Raw genomic sequence first — 24127 nt, 5'->3', positions numbered from 1 at the left:
CAGCGGCGGACAGCTTGTCTCTACATATTCTCCTGTCAGTCAGGAAGAGGGAGGGCTCGGGCCGGGTGAGGTGGGGGGAGCTGAGTGAAAGTGACAGGGCAGGGCCACTCCGAGAGACTTTGCTTTGCTCCAGGCGTGATCTAGCCTTTACTGGATCCTTCTACGTCACCACCAACGAAGCTAAAGGTTAGTCTATGCTAATGTATCCACGTGGAACTTTTAGCTTTGTTGCTACAATATAGGAGCTTTGCCACAACTTGACTTATTCGAAAAATGTTCCGTTACTACATTTTGCTCTGATTCTTTCCTGTCACGGTCGCTCAAGCGCTGCTGTTTTTTTGTATGGGGATCATGCAGAGCGTTGCATGGTGAGCCAGTAGGCACAGGTCTACACTGCGCATGCAAGTGAGAAACCTTGTGAGAAAGTGAGAAAAAAAAAAACGCTTGATCCTGGTAGGAGTTGACATGTCTAAAGAGCTTATAGCAATAAGGCTTCAGCAAAGCCAACATGACACCAAAAGCATGGAATGCTGGCAACAGCCCCTCACCATTTGTTTACATAAAATGTGTTCATTCTTTCTTCACATAAGTACTTTTTTATTTTTTTTATTTCAAGTTACACTGCTGCAAATCTAATACCTTATTTTCGATGCTTAAGCTTTAAATGATATTAGACTGTGAATATGCGTGCATTTTACCCAACAGGCATATCAATATGAAGAGAGCAAATACTGAGGTTGTGATATAGTGCAGAGACAGTGAGAGAGAGAGAGAGAGAGAGAGAGAGAGAGAGAGAGAGAGAGAGTTGTCTGATACTATTTCTCTCTTCCTCCCTCTCTCTTCATCCTCCCTCATCAACAGAATTAATCTTTACTCTGATAGTTTCAGATTGTGCGCTGCTTTACAAAAAGGAGCCATATCAAACCTCATCAAGGAAAATGGAATTCATGTCTGGGAAAGGGCTGCGGGCGATCACGTGTTCATATGTTATCATGGAGATAAGGCTATGGAAAATTCTGTGAAGCATTTCGAAAAAATAGCTAAATGCAACAGTGCTGCGGGAGAAAAAAAAAAATCTAATTTTTGGTTTGAGTCAAACAAAGTATTGAAAGCTGTTTAATAAAGTAAAGCTGGAGATTTGATTCCCCCGCTGTGTGTAATGTGTTCTATTAAACTTTTATTCATATCAGGTGACAAAGAGGCACGGTGCTCCGTCTGTTTTGGGGTAGCTAAAAACACATGGAAGGTTATGTCTATCTGTAGCTACAATAATGCAATCTAATGCACTGTTCCTTCACTATTTATAACAACATATAACAGCATATAACCAATGAAAGCTCTACTCACATTTAAGCCGTGTGGACTATACATCGTGTTCCCCCCAATAGCATCATTGTATCCTGCCGTCTGACTGATAACATGGCGCAGGGTATCCACCTAAAGGGGGACAGACAAGGTGGACAAGCTGGTCAACTCAGTGTCTCAAAGCGGGTCAAACGCTAAGTGCAAACATGCTCAGGGAAGCAACAGATACTGACTAGTGTGAAATCACAAAGGGACTCCTGAGACAGCACATGTGTAACACAGCTAATATATTTCCTAATGAAAACAACAAAGGCATACTGACATTACTAGCATGCTGAAATCTGTGACATCTTCTACAGCGGCTATGGTATAAAAATGACAATAATGTTTGAAATTAGCTTTTATATTTTACTTTAATCATCAAGAAGTTTAGGTTTTTTTTTTTGTTGCATGGTAGCAATTGTGTGTCAGTTGTGCAGCTGCATTAAACTCACAAAATGGAAGACATCAACAAACTAAAACAAGACGAGACAGGAAGATAGCAATATATAGAAATACAGAAAAAAAAGGGAGGGGGGGAATACAGTACCAAAAACCCAATACCAACCCAAGAGTTCAAGTCAAAGCCAAATGCATTCGCACATTTAAAAAAAAAAATTTTTCTTGTGATGTTTGGAATAGTGACCAGGAAATTGCTTTGCGGCATTACAGTAGTGGGGTGGGATTATATTTTGGCTGCCAAAATATTCCATCCAAAGCGAACTAGTCAGTAAACACTTCAATCAATCGGAGGTTAGAGGCGGCCTCGCTGTGGTAATTTAAACTGCTTCCTCGCATGAGCAGCGTGTTTTTTCCTTCTATTTTTTTTTAGGATTTTGCTTTAACGTGCTTCAGACTGCACTGTGGATGGCTCAGTACACAGGCAAGACAAGGACAGCTCTCTGCGCTGGTAGTCAGGAACTGTCCCTGATTGTTGATCCTACCTGTGACTGTACATTGGCTCCGACTTGTGCCCCTTGGTAAGAATCCCCATTCAGACTCTGCATGCTCAAGAACATGTCCCCAGAGTTTGGGAGGTTAAAAGAACCTGAAGAACCTGGAAAGGGAGGATGTAAGTAGCTGAATACATGAGAAGGCTATAAAGGGAAAGCACGCGCACACACAAACACACACACACGCACGCACACACACACACACACACACACACACACACGCACGTGTCTGCATACACAGACCCACAACTCAAGCAGACAAATACACTGAAGAAAGACTCCCATAAAGCAGGCGACTACAAGGGTGAAGGAGGGAAAGGAAGGGAAGCAAAAAAGAAAAACAGAAGAGGACGATATGCAGAAAGACTGAAGGGGATTTTTTTTTTTTTTTTTTACAAATGCAGTAGACACAAATGAAATGAAAATCACACGACACAAGGAGGAGGGGAGGCTGGCTCTATATATGTGGTTGGTCGCTTAAGCTCCCAATTGTTCCACATCACCTACTTCCAATCTAATGTTGGCAGGGAGGTATCACATGGTAAATGACAAGGACAATAAGAAGCTTATGAAAAGACCAGTACCAGTAAACATGTTGGTTAAAAGAGTGTTTTTGCTCTCTGCAGAATCCAGCTGAAACTCCTCATCTTTCATCTGGAATCCTGGGTGCAAGAAAAAGGGACCACTTCATAAGCTTACCACATCCCGATGCAGGTCAACCTAGTCCAAACTCAGCATCACATTACTCATTAAACCGGACTAAACATGCCCTCCATTTAGGCTCTGTGTTTGTACTGTATATGACTCTTATTCAATATGAACTGCATATAATGCCATGTTGATATAATACTAACACTGTAGGTAAAAATGCTCCCAGCAATTATTTGTCAAGTTTATTTAGCGAATAAATACATTTAAAAAAAAAGCACTACCATGCAGTGGGACTACATACCATTACATTACAAATGACAGGAAGTTGACAGAAAGTCAAGGGAAAACAAATCCCACTGGCATACAATCTGAATTTTTTATTATTATTTTTTTTTGCCAAAAATACACGTGTTCTCGGTTCACAAGTCAGGAACGCTCTCTTTATGCATGAGTTTGCTTGACATCAACTGTCTTATAGACAGGAGACACTGTGATCCCCAAGCTGGGAGCAGAGCCTGTCACTCTCGCCTGTGTGAATGGTGCATGAGAGAGTGAGGCAGGTAGGCAGCAGGTTAAGGGCTGAGGTAGAGGGCAGGTCTTTTTTTTCCTTTTTTTTTTGTCTATATGCAGGAGTGCCTACCGGAGTTAGGTGTGGTAGGGGAGTTGGCCTGGCTGTTCTGCACTGCAGCGGCTGCAGCGTGTGCTGCATTTACAGCAGTCTTGGCGGCATACAGGTTGGCTTCTTCCTGAAACTTGCCGATATTTTTCTTGTACCGGATCCTTTTGTTGCCAAACCAGTTGGATACCTGTGTGGTAGAGCAGAAGGAGGAGGAGCAGAGGAGTCAGACGTCAAGCAGCCACAGCACCGTGCACTGAGCAGTGTGATTGTTTCAAGATGTCATGTTTGGGTCCATCAAGTACCCAATTCCCAGCCCCTGCAGTACTGTCCGCCGGGTACACAAGCTAATTAAGCCATAATCAGGAGCCACTTGTGTCTTCTCATGGATTGGAGCATGACATGCTCTCGGATCTGTCTCCTGACAAAACTAAAACACAAGGGGCTCCTATCGCACACTTAAGTCAATGTATTAGAATTCTTATATCAGGCCTGATATGATACAAATCCTAACATTTCCCTCAGTGAAATATATAAATGTTCACGTTACCCTCTAAAGCGCACTGATTCCAGATCAGAGACTCTAGGTGATTGACACCTTATGTAAATACAATTATAATTAGTTAATTTAAGTGATTTAATACTATCGGGCAGAGTAATGTAAGGCAGCATTTCATATTTCACATTAACAGAAAAATGAAAAAACATTGTATATCTGTGTTAAATATTTGACTAAAAGTCCTATTAAAGCATGCACACATCCTAAAGAGTAATAAAATAAAGAGTTGGCCTTAATTAACAGCTGGCTGTGCTTTAGTTTGAAAATAAGAAAACATTAATACAGCAATAAAACACTGTGTGTGTGTGTGTGTGTGTGTGTGTGTGTGTGTGTGTGTGTGTGTGTGTGTGTGTGTGTGTGTGTGTGTGTGCGCGTGTGTGCGTGTGTGTGTGCGCGCACACACGCGCATGCTCAGTGCGCGGGAAGCAACTTTTGTTTGTAATTATCAAAAACAAGAGTTGGAGGGTAAAGACCTGCAGACATGTGAAGCAGCAAACACAGATTATCGGGGGCAGTCAGTGTTAATTGATGTTTAGGAAAAAAAAAAAAAGAAGAAATATTTTACCAAAGTAAAATTGAACTCTATGGGCTGAGTTTGAAATGAATGTGTGAAACTGGGTAGATTCAGATTCAGAGGAGTCGGAAATGCTAATTTAGTTGACTTGAAACGATGACATCCAACATCAGTCAGACGCTCAAAAGTTGTATGAGGGGTGAACCTTATGTGTGAATGCTGGCTCCGCAATAATAGTGGAATAATAATGAGATGATGCTTGTTTTTAATCGTTCTATAAATTAGAGGGTCTTGTCGCTGCGCTGCTGCCCCCCTCTCAGGCCCTGCAGCCCACGGCTGGACCAGCCAAAGAGCAGCTGCCCCTAATGACGCTTTATTTAATTTCCACCCATGTGCTTAAATTTTAATATCCCCAACAGCCCGCCAATGCTGTTGCGTAAAAACTGACTGGATTTGCAGGACATCAGATCATTTCTATCCTGCACGTCTCTGTGCTCTAAATCTTTAATATCTAGGCAATTAAAATTAATGACCATTCAGGCGAGGCCCACTGTTGGCAGGGTTTCCTTGACATCAATTGTTTGATGGGTTTACCTAGAGGTTAAACTAACAAGCAAGGTTTAATTGGAAGCAATGAAAGCCCTGGCCATCATCCTTTTTACTTAACCTGCTTATGGTGGATTGCAGAGCCGAAGACAAGCCAATATCCTCGCTCTTTCAGACAGCTCACAAAGTGCCCACAAACCCCTCGAAATCAAAGAAAATGTTTTCTAAAGCCCATCAGTCTGTTTAATTTCACAAAGTGTTCATGCAAACAGTGTATTACGCAGAACTACATTTATTAAAATGTCAGTTGGGGTGTTTGCACATGAAGACATATTTCTATCATTAAGTCTGAAAGTTAACAGTGGTAGATAGACACCCAAATAGGGCAGTGATGCATGCTAATTCTAGCATTTTATATTAAAATGTGACTCATTTCATAAGTTAGGAAAAGTTGAAAGATGAACTTGAATTACTTTAATCTGCTTTTCTTCTTTATGATAAAGTGTGTCATGACTGTATTCTGCCACTATATGGTGTTACAAGCATGGACAGAGTCAGCAGCGTTGGCATCAAATCCTCTGGACGTGACACAGCACCCTTCTCCACTCTATACACGCACATTTCTCTCCTGCCCACTGAACTCTGGCTCTGGTGATCCTCGGGTTCAGCTAAATATTGAACAAATGCACGGCACTGTAAGGTGTGGAGCACAACCCAATCTACAGAACTAATTCCCTTTTATCTTGTGGCAGGCCATGCATTCAATTGACTCCTATGTGTGGTGAGAGCCAGGTTGTGAGATTGAATTACCTGACATCAGCAGCCTCAAAGGCAGCGATTGTGTAATGACCATGCGGACTCCTCGCAAGAACACGATACCGTTGCCTTCATTGCTGCCCACTAGAGAGGCCGTGGAGCTGCAGTTAATAATTCATACTATTTCACCCCATTTCAGGTCAATACTCCTCGTATCCTCGTAAGGCAATGCATGATCTGTCTATGATCTCAATATATCTGAGAATACAATGCCCTGAGCCTTAAATACAAATACAAAAGGTGGTCTCACTAGCTGTGATACCATCAGTTATACAGGTCGCATTAGTAATGAACAAGAGCTCAAGTCTTAGCTTCTCTGAATTCACTACGATCTGAAATATTGAAAAGTGTCACTCAGAAGAAAAATGAAAGCAATGCAAAAGAGTCTGCAGAGGAGTCTGCGTAAAATGTCGAACCTCTGGCGCACATTAAATCAATAATGGCCTCCGTGAAACCCTGACACAAACCACAGCCGTGCAATCCCACGCCTCCATTCAGGAGCCCAGCACAGTGACAGAGGGACGGAAGACAGAATCCTGCAGTCAGAGAGCCTTGGGTAATTGTAACAATGACAATAGCTTATTGTACTTTTAGGGTTCAGTATGCACTAAAATCAGACACATTGACGTAGTTTGTTTTTTTCTCTCTTCTGTTTAAGGTTATCACTGCAGCATTTAGACGGAACTGAAACACTGGCATTGAGCTGCAGGGATCTCCTGAGGTAAAGAGGCTTCGCTCTCAAGGAAGATGACATCGCATTTTAAATGACCCCTGCTTAAATGATGCCGGGTGTTTCGTCAGCGATGATGTATTGAGCATAGCTGCGGACCAATATTGGCATACCATTCACGACGGATGGTCTTTACTTAATGAACTGCTTGTGTAATCAACAAAGCCCGCAAGAAGTATTTTGTGGGTGTTTGAGAAATGACTCCGCCGAGCCTTCGGAGTGGTCACAGCGAGCGGTTTTGCGACTCTGAAAGGCCGGGGCACGGTGAGGGATAACACACTTACGGCGCACTCGGCATCATGTCGAGCCCCCGACTTTGTTACTCACTTAAAATGAGCCAAAGCACTAAGAATAAGTCAATAAGAATGTCTGCCGTGGCCTCCGCCGGTCGAGGAGTTCGCCACTAATGGGGCCTGAGATGAGTTCAAGTGAATTTTTAAAAGCCCTCTAATTTCTGCATAGACTGATTTGTTCTCATGGGAACTGGAACGGTGACCTGTTTTTGTGAGGCACTCAGAAAACAGAGTGGAGCTCCATTTCTGAGGGTCGGTGGCCATTTCTTTAACCGCCACAGAGCACACGGCGAGCGCAGGGCGAGTAAGGGGGGGGGGGCTAAAAATTATTTCAGAGCTGAGTTTGAAGATTCAAAAGACCACACAATTAGTCGACGCTCTACGACAAACAAAAGTAAATAAATAATGTGGTAAACAATAGCCAAAAAGTAAAAAATTCATGTGACACATTTGTACACACATAATATGGTGATAACATGGGTGTAGTTCATAAAAAATATGAATCAATCAAAAATAGTCTGTTCTTGTGTGACGTAAAGGTGGGATGTAAATGCTCATTATCCACTCTCTTTTTTTTTTATTCAAATAAAAAAAAAATCATACTTGAAATACTGTAATTCATGATAGCATTAGCATTGATCCAGTGGTGTGAGGGAGGGAGGTTCTGTGCAGTGGAAAACTGTGAGGCTATTACATACATAAACAAAAAAATGAAAACAGTGGATCAGGAGAAGTTATGACATACCTGTGATACTGTGATGGTGCTTCCCACCCCCTGAAGGCAAAAAAGAATGGGCTTTTACAGTATCTGACTCTTCATGACTACACTCAATATACCCCTCAACACCCCCTCCCAACACAGAAAAAAAACACTGCAGATTATTGTATAGATGCATGTTTCTGTGATATAGTGTCTCATGAGGACAACCATAGAACAATAGAGTATCAAAAAAAATCTAGCTAGTAGTCACAATCACAGCAGAAAAAGAGAGCACAGGATAATAATACTGTGGGTGTAGATGGGGGGGAGGAGGTTAGGTGCAAGAGATATTGCCTTCAGGTTTATATATAAAGTGGGGAAATAATATTTCAATATTTAATCTTAATTATATCATTATTATGAATCATATTTTAGTGAATCTGTGTCCCTGCGTCCCACCCGGCAGCGGTAGATGGCCGCTCACCCAGAGCCTGGTTCTGTCAAAGGTTTTTTGGAAGTTTTTCCTCGCCACTGTTGCACCCAGTGCTTGTTCATGGGGGGGATATTTGTTGGGTCTTTTTAAATTATAGAGTGGGGTCTAGACCTACTCTATTTGTAAAGGGTCCTGAGATAACTTCTGTTGTGATTTCACACTATAAATAAGGTTGAATAGAATTGAATCTCAAATATAGCTGAGAATTAGCAGAGCCCTGCGAAGTCGCTTGAACAGCAAACATACAAATAAATAGCCAGTATCAGGTTGAAGCACAAGACTTTTACTGCTTTTCTTAAAGTAATGGATGATGCCATTTGTCTTCCCAGCTTATGACCTGAGCGACTGACCAGGCAACAGAGAGAGAGCACACATGGTAGATGGGAATGAGAGGGGGGAAATGGCAGGGGGAGCCAGCGTTGGGGCGGCTAAGGAAGGACAGCATAGTGCTTTTGATTGAGGCCAAGATGATATAGGCCTCCCCCTCCCTGTGGCCCTGCTCTGACTGACTGGGACCAGCCTTGACTGAAGCATCATTAGGCAGCCACAATGTCAAGGTTAGCTAAAGACATTCTGTCTTGGTGGTGTGACCTACGGTAACTATCCCTCTCGGCTTTAGCCTTTTCCCACCCTGATTACCCACCGGCTACTGTTAAGTGAGCACTACCCACCTGGGAAACTGTGATGCTGCACTTCTTGGCCAGCTCCTCCTTAGCCTCCTCGCTCGGATACGGGTTGCTGAGGTGCGAGTAGAAATATTCGTTCAAGATTTCCGTCGCCTGCTTGCTGAAGTTTCTCCTTTTCCGCCTGAATGGGGAGCACAACCAGAGAAAGGCAGAGCGAGCCTATTAGCGGGACCGGGCATTAACTCGTCCATTTGGATCGCACAAATTGCCCAATCAATCTCACACATGCATGGTGAAAATAATGAGGAATGGGCTCAAAGGGCCCTCAGGAGCAGAATATGGTGTCCTGCTCCGAGACACACAGAAAACGACTCCCACCAATAAAGTGGCAAGCACATACACACGCAAACAAACAACCACAGTCACAAAACACATACAATGTTTAATTTGGTCTGTTGGTCTCCCATCTCCAGTCCAAGCGTGTAATGTGTAGAGTTTAGTGCAGCGGATGGGTGGGCTTTGCGATGGAGCGCAAAGCCCAGTCGGAGTGCATCTCGGTACATTATAGAAATCACGGCATGCACAGTTGAGCATTGTTCCTGAAGTGCCACAGCCCCAGGGAGCTTGAGTAGAAACAAGCAAACTCTAACTAGATCTGGGTCCCCTTCCCCTCCCAAGGGCACTACTTATCATGTTGGTGAGCATTTGCTTATTTTGCCTTGTTTACCGCGCTTCGCACAGGCAGCGGACATAGCAAAATGTGCTTCCACTTGGCTTGTTTGGCCCCGACTTGTGAGCGCCACACTGCACCACACTGTTAGTGATTAGAGTAATCCACAACACCTGCTGATGACCTTCCCTCCATCCATTACACATGACTCGGCCCCCATTTCATTTGGTCTTAACTGTTCTCAGGTGCGGGGGCCTTGATTGTCTTGAAAATGGATAATGCATGGAACATGGACATAATTAAAATCATGCATCTCTGCAGTGCTCATACTGTGTGCTGTGCCAGAAAAAAAAAGTGAGAGGGAAAACAAACTTCCGTCTAAAAAAAATGACCTCGCCCACTGGATTTGTTGAAATAGGTCATACGGAAGCAACACAAGTTTCTAGATACCAAACACACACACACACGCAAACATATCTACAGTATATACACTACACAATCCACTGACCTGGCATCAAGGAATCTGGAGCGCAGGATCATGACAGCCTCACAGGTGCTCTGTTTCAGTTGCATCTGGATGGAGCTGAATTTACGGTGGATGATTCCCACCATGCGCTCAATCTCTTTGGGAGAAATGGGCCGCGTGCGAGACTGTTCCCGCAGCAGGTTCATCACATGGGTGGTGAATTCGTTACATGCCTGCCAAGTGACAAAGAGACAAAAAGTGCAGCCGACGTGAGTTCTGTAAATGTCCCAAGTCACAGCAGTGAACTTAGAAAAGCTCTCTGACTGAGACTCTAAAGTTTTGTACATTTTTCATATCGGGAGTTCATTACACGCAAGCTCTTTTTGTTAAAAGCTTTAACGGAGTGCAATGTTTGTACATTACGTTGATGACATAATCGGTGATGTCATCTTTGACTATGAATGCAGATTTGCAATTTGGCTTGGCCCTAATTCAGAGCGAATTTAAACAGCTTTTCGTTAAACCAGTAGTTCATACATGATTAATTAGAATAACTCATTTACGTAGTGCACACTTTGGCTCATTACTCTGAGTAAAATTCGTTAAGTATTTACATTTAGATAATTAAAACCTGGAAACACCCTTAAGAAAGATGCATTTACTCCAGGTGAAGTGTTGTGTGCCCCCGCGTACCCACCTCCTCTCTCAGAGAGCCCGGAGTAAATTAGTCTAATTTACCTCACTGGCTTGCTGAGGCATCACTGTTACACCTTCTATTTTCGCCCATAATGCCTGTGTTTAATGGCAGGCTCAAAGTGCTAGGTGAAGGAGCTGATCATACTCTCATTTAACACAGATGACTAAGGCTCTCCTTTGGATCTCTATAATCAGCTACAACACACTGAATAATACTGCAATTTCTTTTTTTTCCCCAAGCTGATAACACATTCACCCAATCATGCATATTCTTCACAGTTTTCTTGCTAATGCAGTGAAAAAGCTGTTGTGGATGTTCTGAAGCAATGAAATACAACTCAATAGGTCAACACTGATCATTGAAATAGCTGGTAGTCACACAGGGTTATTTAAACCTTTTGATGGTGAAAGAAGATTGACAGAATTTATGTTTTTCTCCTTTTTCTTGGAAGTGAGGAAGAGGAGGAGTGGTATTTCTGGCAAAAAAAAATAAAAAAACTGACTCCTGGATCTGTTTTAGGGAAGATCTTAGCTGCTCTGGTCTAAAATCATCTGGCCAAAGGACTACAGTTGAGAATTAGCCAGCTGGCTAACACTGGCACATTTACAGAAATGTTGATTAATGTGTGTTGTCCTTTATAAATAAAGAATAAGAATAAGAATCTTAACCTCACCTGTTCGTATTTCTCCAGCTCCGTATGGTAGATCTGTCTGATCTGGGTGAGTTTGGCTCTGTAGTCAGAATGTTCGATGGAGTTGTCGGCCGCCCCGCCAGAGGCTGCGGCTGCGGCTGCGGCGGCGGCAGATCCGCCGCCTTTCTCTGGTCCCGCCACGCCTTCTGCCAGCAGCATATTGTCTAAACGCATGAGCTGGGGGTCTGGGGGGTCCTCCTCCTGCGCACCACGGATGCTGAGACCTGCAGCAACACACAACACAGGAACAAAGGGGTGAGCTAATGCCTTCCAGGGTCAGTAAAACTTGAACAAATAATACTAATAATGGAGAATAAAACAGATCAAATAGGCCCCCACTGAATTTTTAAAGGTCCTATATTGTGAAGAGTGTGATTCCCATGTCTTATAAAGCAGGTGAGGTGCTATATGAATACTGTGGAAGTCACAGAGAAATGCACGCAGCCCGTATTCAGAAACGGTGCATTTAAATGAGCCATCAGGACTTCCGTACGGTTGTGATGTCACAACTAGACTATATATAGGTAGAAAGTTTCATTCACTGGCTGGAATGACGGTACAGAGACTCTGAGAGTGCCGAAATGTTGACCCAGAAATGTTGACCAACCAGAGCAGACTGGGCTTATAAGGAGGGGGCCTTAAAGAGACAGGCACTAAAACGGAGCGTTTCAGACAGAGTGTGAATACAGCTATATTTAGACAGGCATTATGAGAACAATAATGTGTTTTTTGAACATTAAAGCACGTAAACATGTTCTAGCAGAAATCAAACATATAAGTATGAACCTGATAACGAGTATGATATGTCTCCTTTAAGAGCAATTAAAAGCATTATGTCTGTGTAGTCAGCTATAGTGTGATATTTCCCCTGCAGGTATGAACTGGGTGCCTCCTGTGTATGTGCTGTGTTTCTGTCGCTCATGTCTATGCCTGTTCTCTTTTATTTACACACTGCGCTGCACACTGTGTGTACGGGAAGGCTGACATGACAGCAACATCCATAAACTGACAAATGCTCAATGGTGAAGTGGCACTTCTACTCCGCGAAAGGATGCTAAACAGAAAACTATACCTCTAGTGAGTGTCTCTGTCTTTGAAACAGTGAATGCTGGGAACTCCAAAAAAGTAACCTCATTTCTATTTGCTCATACGGTTTGAATCGTGTATTATTCTACTATCCTGATAAAAATGTGCCAGTGGAGTGAAAATCTACATACGGCGAAATGAGTGCAGATTCAATTTATGTAAAGTGCTCATTCATGAATTCTGCTTTGGCTCTCAGACCCTGCTGTTTATTTCCTCTGGTTTTCTGTCTCGCCGGTCTGTCAGCGAGTCGTAATCACCCAGCAGATAGCGTACATGCACACCTTGATGCATTGGCAATGCAACCCCAATGCCAGGCTTTACAGAGAATAAACAAACAAAAGAACACTGCTGGAGCAATCCACTCTAATAAGTGGATAAAAATGTAGCTCAATGGGCAGTAAATACTGAGTGGCTACTCGAACATTATGATTACCAGAGATGTTTCAATTCAATAATCCCTCCCACAATTCAGGGATTTTCAACAGCTCATTACAGCTTCATTAAGATATGGCCAGCCACTGGATTCTAAATAAGAAGATTAGTGGCTCTATTGTGTCAGCCAGTAGGCATGCAATCAGAGGAGCCCCTTTACCACGCTTTGACCGACTGACCCTGCACACCATCCCCAGGATGAACTACTACAGAGAAAGCCTTTTCTTCTTTCTGTCTTCCTTATGAACACATTCTTGAGTAAAACAAATTAAGAAATGCATCATATTGTAGCCACTCCCCTGTTGTTTTCATCCCTGTTGGTGTTTTGTTCGACTGCAGTGCCGCTGGAAAGAAAAAAACAAATTTGCCTCTATTTATGGATCGGCTGGCTTTGTGTCTTTGAGGTGTAATGGTGTGAGAGGAGTGGATGAATGTGGCTATTTGTGTTGGAGACATTGAGACGCTGGACAAGGCTCCATCAGGCTTGCAGAGCCAAGCCAAGCCAAGCCATCCATGTGGACAATATGCCGCTGCTCCACTAACCCTCATCCACATCACACTGCATCTGCGCAACTCCACCCAAAGCTCTCGTTCTGGACATGCTCGGCTGTTTTTATTCCAGTTTGTGCAGCATGAAAACAAAATGGCACATGACTCAAATGTTGACTGACCAGATGCCTGCATGGCTACATATCTCAACATGCTCTAATAGCTGGTGGTTTGTCTGCCACTACAGCTCATATTTTCCTAATTCAGTATTTACTCCCACTCTCTGATTCAGCTCGAGCTCAGCAGGCTGCACTTTGCGCTGCGGCTGGTGGTAAGTAGCTAGGTATGTTTTTCATGTCAGGTATATTAAATATAACTCTGGGACGCAGCGTACATTTCCACACCAAACCCAGTTGTCACTTTCACTCCACTCACTCTACAGCCAGGGAAAAGCCGTTAAGGGAATGTAGAGGGCTTTTCAGCTAAATGGGCATAAATCACTGGTTTCATTCAAGCTAAATAATCACAGGCCATAAAGAGCTACTAGTCTCTTTCCATATATTACCTCAAAGTTCCTGTGTGCAATAATGTGGCCATTCACGGCAAAGGAAAACAGAGCGAGATATTAGAAAGTGACATGTAATCCTGTTAGTCCACTGACATGCCGAGTGGCCATGACATTTTTATCATACATGTCCATTTCTATTTGGGAAATCAGCAGGATAAAAATGATTACTGTGCGGCCCCGAGTAGCAGATGGCCCTGCAGGAGTCCACCAGGGTGTATTTGTTGGGAGGGATGATGCGTCCGTTTCAAACACATAAATACTAAAGAATTAGAAAAATAAGAAAACATATCTTACAGAAAAAAAGAAGATAAAAAAAAAGGTGCAATGTATCTCTGTCTCGTTGTGCACCTTTGTTGGTGGAGCTAAAGATTGGGGATTCACTGTCTAAGCTGGGCATCATCACGCGACTTCCACAAAATAGGCTTGAGCAAGATAATATCTTTAATTTGCTGTGTGGTTGACAAATCTGTATAGTAACTTTGCAAAGCCACAGTCACATTCCAGCACTGCCAATGCTGCTTGCCTGCTCAAATCTTTATCCTGTTTTTGTCTGATGATATGGGTATTAAAACAAGTTTGGGCACCCGAGTTGAGCTCTAATCCACCTCCACAGTCAAAGTGGGATTAATCTCAGCGCAAAAGGGAAAGTGCGGGTGGGAGTCGTGTCACCTTGGTAAAGCCTGCGAGCAGTTGGAACTTAAGAATGAAAAATCTATACATGGTCTGGTTATTTCAAATACCTCTGATGATGCCGGCTCGCTTAATTACGAGAACGAATTTAATGATGTAGAAGAAAGAGAGAGAAAAAAAATCTGAAATTGTTATAATAACGTAACATGTCCTTAATCTGCTTCATTTGTCATTCAACAATACAGGTGGAGTAGCTGGGAAGAAAAGGCACTTGCCTATATGATTGTTCCTCATTTCTCCTCTGTGGCTGAGACAAAAGGAGACACTGTGATTAATCCATCCCTATCAGTCAGGGGCGGCTCCTCTTTTCATTTTTTACAGGTTTCACCGTCAGTATCAGATCCGAGGACGTAACAAATTTGACACAAAAAGAAAATGCAGCCCTTTTCCCCTCATATACTCTCCCCTGTTCTCTGTTTATAATCATTTCCGGTTCTGGGCTGTTGTCTCGTACATCATTCCCTGCTTGAAGCCCTGACAATGATCTGAGCACTGCCTAGGGCCGCACTCCTTTTCCTCCCACCTCTCCCCCCCTGTGCCCTCTTTTATTCTGTGGGCTTAGCTGACCTTTGGCCTGCTGCTTGTTTACTCTCATCACTGAAGTGTGAGCAGGAGAGCCATAAAGGCAGAGCCCTGCTGGGTTAATGTGGCCTGCTGAAGAGGGAAGGCTCGGCTCTGGGCTTCTCCACTTCATTCTGCCGCACTGAATGCACTGTCAGATGCCAGACAACACACTAGAAGAGCAGGGCATCGTGCAGATATAGCCAGAGATTCGACTTTTGGGCTATTTTTTGTTGTTGCAATTTCTCAATGCTTTTCCTAAAATGTTGTCGCTTGCGGAATGCGGTCCCGTCTGTTTAACCGGGTTTGGCGATACGCACCGTGTCTCCGTGTCTTCCGCCGATGTTTCCAAAAGCATCCTGTTCATTACAAGTAACCCTGACCTCCCGCAGCCCCTCTCCTCACCGGTGCCTCCAGTGAAAAGCTCCGGCCCACGTATCGACATGCTGTTCGTCTAATTGCATTGATCGGCAAAGGTCTCCCAAAGCTAACTAATCGAAACGGAATTTATTTTCTGTCAATATTTGCAAAGGTCATCTCTCTTAAAGCCGCGGAGTAGACGGTGTGAGCAGGGAGGTGGCTCAGAGGATGAGGAGGAGGAGGAGGAGGAGGAGGAGGAGGAGGAGGACCGTGGCATCTAGCCTGTTACTGAGGCTCGTCCAAGGTGAGCTTTAACTCTGGCTTGGCACTCAGGATCCAAGGCTTCTAATCCACCATGTTATTAAAACCCTCTGCCAAAGCAACACACTAGAGACTACAGAGGGCTTAGAGTATCCATTTCACAAAGAGGCCAGTGTCACTACAGCCGCGTTCCACGTCTCCTTTGACTTCATATCATCTCCTTTGTCGTGGCGCCTGGATCAGTGACTTTCAGCTCCAGGAGCGGGGGGAGCTGGATCAAATTACCATTGAAAATCTTTTGTTCTGACAAATGAAACATAAGGATCCTCTTTCATCGATGTTCTTAAAGGCTTTTTTTTAAGCTTGGCCTACATCCACATGGCACAAAAGAATCTGAGAGAATGCCTGCGGGCTCTCTCTCTCTCTCTCCAGCATGTACAGTAATTAACATGCCATTAACACATTAATACACATTAACTATTCCCAATGTTAATGGTGGAGTAATTACCATACCTGATACCACACTGTGGGGAAGCAAAAGCACATTTGCCACTTTGTGAGTTTCACTTTCTTTGTTGAATGAGCTGAAAAGAATCAGTTGGGGAAGATGGCTCATTCTGCAGTTCCTTTTGCAAATATCAATGCGTGTGTCTGCAATGTAGAGCAGTGCTTTCACGCACTTAATGTGGCTGTTCTGATTTCACTACAAACACGCCTGAAAGGAAGGAAGTTGTCTTTGAAAGGATTGGCTTTAGGGGTGAGGCTGAAAATACTGGAGGGACACAGCGCCTGGTGATTAAATGCAGAGTAAATGGCAAGAGGGAATGAGCCCTAAACTGGGGAATCCCTGTCTAGAATGATGATGTATTTCCTCCCAGTGCGGTGAGTGATAAGCTAATCAGCCGTGCTGACAGTGAAGTGTTACAGCCCCTCAGTGCTAGGTCAAGACTTCTCTCATCACACACCACCAGCACACACTAAACAGACAGCGGCATGGAGGTGGTGCTGGTGCAGAGTGGCTCTGGTCAGGAAAGAAGATCTCTGTCAGTTCAGGTAGCCTTTGTCCCTCGATGATGATGATGAGCACCCCCCCAACCCCCTTTTCCTGTGTGACAGATCCACGACTTCCAAGACATGCGGGGAGCAGGTTGGGCGAAGGGGGGTGGGAAAAAGACAACCAAAACAAACATCTTGAAGACATTTTGCCAAGCACACCAAAATTAATCACTGTCCCATGGTGGCACTGACATTTGTGGGAAGTGACACACAACATGACAGACTAGAGGGAGAGGATGAAAGGAGAGTGAGGGAGGGAGGGAGGATGGGCTGGGTAAACAAGAGCCACCGTCACTCGCTGTGTGTGTGTGTGTGTGTGTGTGTGTGTGTGTGTGTGTGTGTGTGTGTGTGTGTGTGTGTGTGTGTGTGTGTGTGTGTGTGCTTATATGTGTGACGTGTGAGTGTCCGCTTTGTTTCCTGCCCTCTAAGACTCAATGTGGGCAAACGGCCAAGTGCTGTAGTGATGGCTGACCAGGCCTGGCGGTGGCGGCCGCACGCAGCGGTTGGGGAGACTGGCCAAATGAGTGGACAGGACCTCCGCTACAGATCAGCACACTGACTGACCCTACAGGACACATACAGCATGGGGCTCCAACATAGGGCTCACATGGTTCACATGCTCTGCTAGTCACAGAATGAGCCGCAATCACTGCGACGCTGGAGTGATACTTAGATTTGACATCCCAAATCTAAGACGAAAATACACTCAATAGAATACTCAAAGAATATTTTAATATCCGTGCCGTATGTAGACGTGGACCGTCTGAGACAGTTATTCTGTCTGGTGATTCAATATTTCATTTTATCTCCCTATATTGTGTTAGCATGTTTTACTTCTTTCTTTTTTCTTCTGTTTCATTTCATATTTCATGTACTGATGGTCTTTAGCTGCTAGCCTCAATTTGCTGCAAAGGTAGGCTGATTTGTTATTCAGACCGCAAGCAAATAATGCAAATGTGGCACTGAAAGCCACTTATGAAATACCCAAAGGCAACTAATCACTCCTCCTCTCGTTCCAGCCTTTCTGCAGCCTCCTAATTAGAAGATGGAGATTGCATGAAACCAGGTCACACAGCAGGTCTTGTACACACCGATAACCAGGCAAACACGCAGGCAAAACTTCATCCAGATGCCAAGCCAAGCATGCATTATTTTAAAGGCTAGAGGTGGAAAAAATAATGCTATTCATGTTATTAATCCCATATATTTCACTGTATGTGCCCAAAGAAAGGATTTAGGCTTGAAGCACTTTGTGTTCTGTACTTGTGTGTTTCTCTGTGCGTGCGTGCATATGTGTGTGTGTGCGCGCGTGTGTGTGTGTGTGCGTGTGCGTGTGCATACACTCATGTCTGCATGTGTGCGTGTAAAGGCTACATGCTCGCATAAACAAAGAAACGGCATTGGTAGCATACAGCCAACCATGATCCACTGCCAGAGAGATTATTCTTTGCAGTGGCATTTCTGCAAGAGAGTTGACAGTCCATCATTTCGATTTTGCAGTGTATCCACGAAAAGGCTGCATTGCCTGAAGCAGAAGGAGCTGCTCTTTCCTTCAGTGTCTTTTATAGAAGAGAATTCAGCTCCAAATTGTAAAGGCAGAATCCTTTGCTAGCTGCGCTAGCGTGTAAGGACTCGGCTACGAGGCAACTGAGGTTACACCAAGACTGCGCTTGACGTGCAGATTCTCCGGGCGTCTCTTGGTGAAGACTGATGAAGCTCACAAAAACACATCCACCTCCAGTGTCGCTTAGGTTGCACGCACCTGAACAAGAGTGCTCTTGCTGCTAGCATCCTGAGCCTGATGTTGCAGGTTACTGCTAGGTCTGCAGAGTGCAGTGCAAGGACTGCTGTGCAGATCAGGCCCGGGCCAAACAACAGCTTGTGACAGAAGCAGGCCAAAGAGGATGTTGAGACATGCAGAGACTTAACAGGCAGCCGGCCTGCCATCCACTCTTTTTCAGCTCTCCTTAGACTCAACACATCACATCGGATCCATCGCAAAGTGTCTCTCAAAGAAACACGGGGAAGAATAGAGTCTCGCATTACCATGAGAAAGGAGTGAAATAACTGTGGAGTTCTCAAAGCGACTGAATGATCGCTGGGAGGATAGCATCTACCTCATTTTATTTGACCATCGTTTTACTGTACACCTACAGATGACACTCCACCAATTCTTTGTGTTGTGCGAACAATGTAGCAAAAAAAAAAGGTTATTTAGTGCTAATTATTCCCAGCATGTACTTTTACACACCATTTAATGAGTTAGACTGGAGGCGTGGCCATCGGCTGTGACTTGCTCGCCCAGTTATCCAAGATGAACAGTGCAATCTCCCTCATGTCACCCCTGTCATGTGCACCAAGTCCCCCTCCGCATCCAATTCCCTGCTAGGGCTTCACTGGAGCAGAGACGAGGCGCCACTGAAGCAACACAACAGCTCCCGTAGCGTCTCTGCACACCGGCGAGGGAGGGGCGGGCGGAGAGGGAGGGGGGGAGGGGGGGTAGAGCTGGGAGCTCACCCTCACAATTACAATAATTAACAGTTGCAGATTTAATTGGAAGGGAAGGCATTAACAGGAGGAACATTGTGGCGGCGCGTGCAGAGGGAACCTTCGCTGCGAGAGGCTTTTGTCTTTTCTGTACCTAATGGCGCCTTGGCTGCGGTTGGCGAGTGCTGACACGACACAACACATCACAGCCGAGCTGTGGGTTCAGACGGTGGGGCTTGTCAGGACTCAGACTGGAGGCAGATAATTAGGTGCCAGGTTAATGAGAGCACAGGCTCTTGATGGCATTTGGTTACTGTATGTGGACAATTAATGACTTTGTTTTTGTGTTTTTATTGCCCACTTGAGTGAAAAACATAATACATTATTCACCTCAGACCTGTGTGTGTGTGTGTGTGTGTGTGTGTGTGTGTGTGTGTGTGTGTGTGTGTGTGTGTGTGTGTGTGTGTGTGTGTGGGTGTGTGTGTGTGTGTGGGTGTGTGTGTGTGTGTGTGTGTGTGTGTGTGTGTGTGTGTGTGTGTGTGTGTGTGTGTGTGTGTGTGTGTGTGTGTGTGTGTGTGTGTGTGTGTGTGGGTGTGTGTGTGTGTGTGGGTGTGTGTGTGTGTGTGTGGTGTTTGATGGAGTAGCAGTGACTCTGGCTAAAGAATAAGTTCCATTCAAAACAATGCAGCGCGCTACACAGAGTTGAATGAAATCTCCGCTCGGCCCTGGCTACCACGTGGTCTGACCTTTTCACGGTGTATTGCCTCGGGTCAAGCAAACACTGAAGTTGCAGGTCAGGCACGGGACAACGTAGCCACACACAAATAAAGAACACACCAGAACAAAGAAATCAAACCCTGTGGCCATAAGTGTTCAGTTAATTCAGCGTATCACATTTCATAATTTATTTGCAAAATTCCATAGACCCCCCCCCCCCAAGAAAAGCCCTGCTTTCATTCCAGAGGATTTATTGGCAATGAATCCACCGAGAGGTCTTTAGACATCCTCTTCTTTAGCCCAACCACTCGACGCCTCCTATTTTGGAGTTAGTTGTTCTCTTGCCTGTGGTGGCCAATTAGAGTGCTATAAGATAAATGGGCACCCACAACTTTGATGTCCATCTTTTTAATAAGCTTTGGTTAAGATGACATCTGTGTGAAAGAGTTCAATATCTTCACAGTGGGAGAGAAAAGAGGTTTATTCTAAAATGAAATATCATCTAAATACTGCAGGAGGTTTATGCTGGGTTTGTGTGCGTGTGTGTGTGTGTGTGTGTGTGTGTGTGTGTGTGTGTGTGTGTGTGTGTGTGTGTGTGTGTGTGTGTGTGTGTGTGTGTGTGTGTGTGGTAGGGTGGGGGTGGGGGTGTTGGCTGTGGCTTTGGTGCTGGCATTTCATTATCTTCCGCTGCAGTTGTGCAGATTAGTCAGCGAAAGAAGATTTTTAGAGCCTCCTTGAATCTATATACAACTGGATCAGCTTTGGCATAAACAGATTTTTTTCAGTATTCGCACGTTTGCTAGTTGTTGTTCTTTTTTATGCACTTTTAAAATAGAGAAAGCCATTTGATTAGCCTGAATACAAACACTTGCACAACCAAAAATGATTCCGCGTTGGGAAAATGAAGTTGTGATAGAAGTAAAGTACAGTGTTAACAATATCTAAAATGGTGGGGTAATAAAATGGTGCGTGAGTGTGTATGAATGCAAGGGAGAAAGGGAGGTTGGAAAGGGAGAATATATCTAACCTAGCCTGAGGACGTGCTCCTTTATACGTGTGTGTAACTCAGTCAGGAATAATGTAAATGTCTGGAGAGTCTTAAGACTGAGCAGGCCCGTATAAAAGCACCCTGTTTCAGGCTAGTAAAACAAGTCAATAAATACAGCGGAAAATCCGATGCTGTCTGCTGCACTCTCCTGAATGAAAACAGAGGTGAACTGCTTATGTTCAGTCTGGCACCAGAGGTTGACAGCGGCATAATGGGCGCTCATACATTCTGACTATCACTCGTCACAAGCTATATCTGTCAACATTACACTCAAGTGCATTTTTGATGTAAAACCGGCGTTCCCTGGGAAGAGTATTTATGACTGGACGTGGTCAGCCGCTAAACGAACTTTACGCTTCTTGCAGCAGCGACCGACCACAATATGGTGTTTTTTAAAAGACTTCTCTTCCCCACTCGATTCATCAGTTAGTCTTTTTTTTTTTTTTTGATTCTCGCGTACAGAACAAACACTGAGCCCCGCCAGGCCCGCCACTGACTGTATGAGAAGGCAGATCCTTTCCTGCCTGTGCTCCAAATGGGAAGCCGATGACACACGGACTCACACACAAAATGGAAACGCCATTAGGTAGGCAAACACTTCGCTGCGATAACCGCTACCTGATTACAGCGGGAAAGCGCTGCCGTGGCTCTGCTTCTTCTTCTTTTCTTTTTTTTCAGACTGTGTCAACACTTTGGGAAAGCAAATATTTCAGTGACTACCCTTGCTGCGCTTTAATCCATATGGTGCATTCTGTTTGTCACCACAAATGTTACACTCCCGAGGATGGGCTTTTCTTTTCTTTTTTCAGAATAGTAAGAACTACTCTTGTAAAAGCAGTGGCTCACCTGCTCCGTGCTACACAATGAATACACAGAGGTCACACACCGTATCACACCGGGGCCAGCGTCAATCCTTTATTAAATTACCTAGCTATCTCTTTTTTTTCTGTCACCACACTGATACGCAGGTTATCTTTTTCATTTATGTAGCGGATTTTCAAGGGATTATGCATTAAAGATTACGGGTGTGTATAACTAACACCTCAGCACAATAAAATGCAATACCTCAGACAGCATGGCTGATGTGTGTAAGGCAAAAGGAGGTGCCATAAAACAAATCTTCAGCAGCCAGAAGCAGACAGGGTTTATTCTCCTCAGACAATACAAGCTGTGACTATACAGAGTGTTTCAGCCCTAAAATACTGTGGTAAGCAATACAAATCCCTTGGACAAAATGAAATGTATTAAACATGTGGATTTCATAAATCTCCCTTTCCTCGGTCTGGGTCAGAGGTATATTCACTGTAGAGCTCAGCAGGCACTTTTCCCTCAGCATTGTTACTCGGAGTCGCAAGTGCTCCGAGTGCTTTCAAAATGAATGTCAGCAAAAGCTGCACGTGTATGGCAAACAGCAGATCCTCACAGTAAAACGGCTCAAATCACTTACCGCTGCTACTTTTTAAGAGTATTACAGCGGTGTAGGGATTTAAAAGTCTGCTTTGGAAATATTACAGCAGGAATAGTGAACTATAAGATCTACATTGTACATGTAAATCAATGATCCAAAGATGAACAGTTGTGTGTAGTTCTCCGGGTTCACTCTGCACAGTGCAGATAGTGTCAAAAAAATAAAAGCCATTCGGATCCGAGCACAACACTGTTTAAACACCCAACTGGGATGCCTTCAACCTTGAGTAGCATAGCAAAGGTAAAGGCAGCCTTGGGCTATGGGGGGACTGGCTACACACAACTCCCAGTGCCATGCTGTTCCACAGTGGGGGCCCAGCATGGCCAGATTGCCGGAGAGGCCAGCAGAGGTGCACGGTGCCTCCAGAGTCGAGCAGGAGCACATCATTCATCTGCAGCAGCGTTCATTTAAGTCGCTCCGTTATCTATTTGTTTGGTTGTCCACAACGATTCTCTTTTCCGGTCACCTGGCTGAGGCTAAAAAGGCCGCGTGGCGTTTCACCTCGTGGGTGTGCTGGCATCTGTTGGGCGGCTCGTTCGCGAGACATTCCCCGCTAATTATTCTGCTGGCGTGATGGATAATCTCTGATCATTAAAGATCAGAAGAGCTAAGAAAAGATCGGGAGTAATTATCATTGCTCTGTGGCTCCCGCTAATAAGCGAAAAGGGGCTTTTGGAAAAAGCAGCAAGTAGCATGGAGACACAATTAAATGCTCTGTCTTTTAAATACTCCACCAACAGGCTGTGTTATTTTGATCCACATCAAACTTAAAAGCTAGTAAACAAAGTATGAATGATGTATGAATGTTATACATAGCTCTGCCTTGTGTACCAGGGGGGCGGGGGAAGGGGGCTGGGAGAAAAGATGAATAAAGATGGAAGATGAATTAGTGTGTGGAAGGATATTCTTTCCCTCAAGATCACGTTAGGACTGAAGCAAAACAAAGAATGAAGCCTACAACCTATGTGTCCCTTCAACCCCATTCTATAATTCAATCATTTTCGTGACAGCTGACTATTACTTCATCATCGCATAAAGACCGATTTAAAAGTTGACAAATTAAATATTAAAGAGGGACTGCAGCCAGCGGTGAATTTTTAAAGGAATAACACAGATTGGAGATGAAATGAGGCACCTATATATGCATATTTCATGCCATAGGGTATGAATGCATATATTTTCCTCCGGGCCACCTACTTTGTAATAAAGAATAGCGAGTGTGTAGATGTGGTAATTCAGCACAGCGGAAATGATATGAAAGAGAAATTGGTTTTACATAATGATGTCAAAAGGAATATGGCTCTGCATGGTCATGCGGAATAAAGATAAGATTCTTCTGTCTCCGTGAGTGAATATTTCGTTAATGGTTTCTTCATTTCCTTAAAGAATAAAGAAGTCAGGCTTTGAATGAACCTTGAATGAGGTTTCCATTGAATGAAGTGAACATTTATCTTTCAATAGCGGAAGAGATCTGTTGAAAACACCCACGTGTGGAGCAGAATACTGAATGTAAAAGCTTTGTCATCTGTTGAAATAAAG

The 24127-nt window shown here is 44.1% G+C and overlaps 1 protein-coding gene and 1 long non-coding RNA gene across 10 annotated transcripts in view; one reads left to right on the top strand and one right to left on the bottom strand.

The window, feature by feature from the left end:
• The window catches only part of pbx3b (pre-B-cell leukemia homeobox 3b), a 60993-nt gene that overhangs the window by 1514 nt on the left and 35352 nt on the right, over positions 1 to 24127 (bottom strand). For 2 of the 9 annotated variants that reach the window (XM_039804219.1, XM_039804220.1), the window contains exons 3-10: positions 11348 to 11589; positions 10020 to 10210; positions 8887 to 9022; positions 7768 to 7797; positions 3589 to 3754; positions 2882 to 2959; positions 2289 to 2401; positions 1348 to 1437 (exon numbers count right to left, since the gene is read on the bottom strand). In XM_039804219.1, the coding sequence (XP_039660153.1) occupies positions 1348 to 1437; positions 2289 to 2401; positions 2882 to 2959; positions 3589 to 3754; positions 7768 to 7797; positions 8887 to 9022; positions 10020 to 10210; positions 11348 to 11589 (1046 nt within the window). The remainder of the gene's footprint in view (positions 1 to 1347; positions 1438 to 2288; positions 2402 to 2881; positions 2960 to 3588; positions 3755 to 7767; positions 7798 to 8886; positions 9023 to 10019; positions 10211 to 11347; positions 11590 to 24127) is intronic. The other 7 variants (XM_039804221.1, XM_039804223.1, XM_039804224.1 and 4 more) reach the window with 5 other exon arrangements.
• LOC120561213 lies at positions 47 to 3072 on the top strand. Its single transcript, XR_005639573.1, has 2 exons — positions 47 to 186; positions 2924 to 3072. It is a non-coding gene; the product is annotated as an uncharacterized LOC120561213 (long non-coding RNA).

The sequence above is a fragment of the Perca fluviatilis genome, chromosome 6 (assembly GCF_010015445.1).
Source record: "Perca fluviatilis chromosome 6, GENO_Pfluv_1.0, whole genome shotgun sequence".
NCBI lineage: Eukaryota > Metazoa > Chordata > Actinopteri > Perciformes > Percidae > Perca > Perca fluviatilis.
This window is presented reverse-complemented; position numbering and strand designations above follow the sequence as displayed.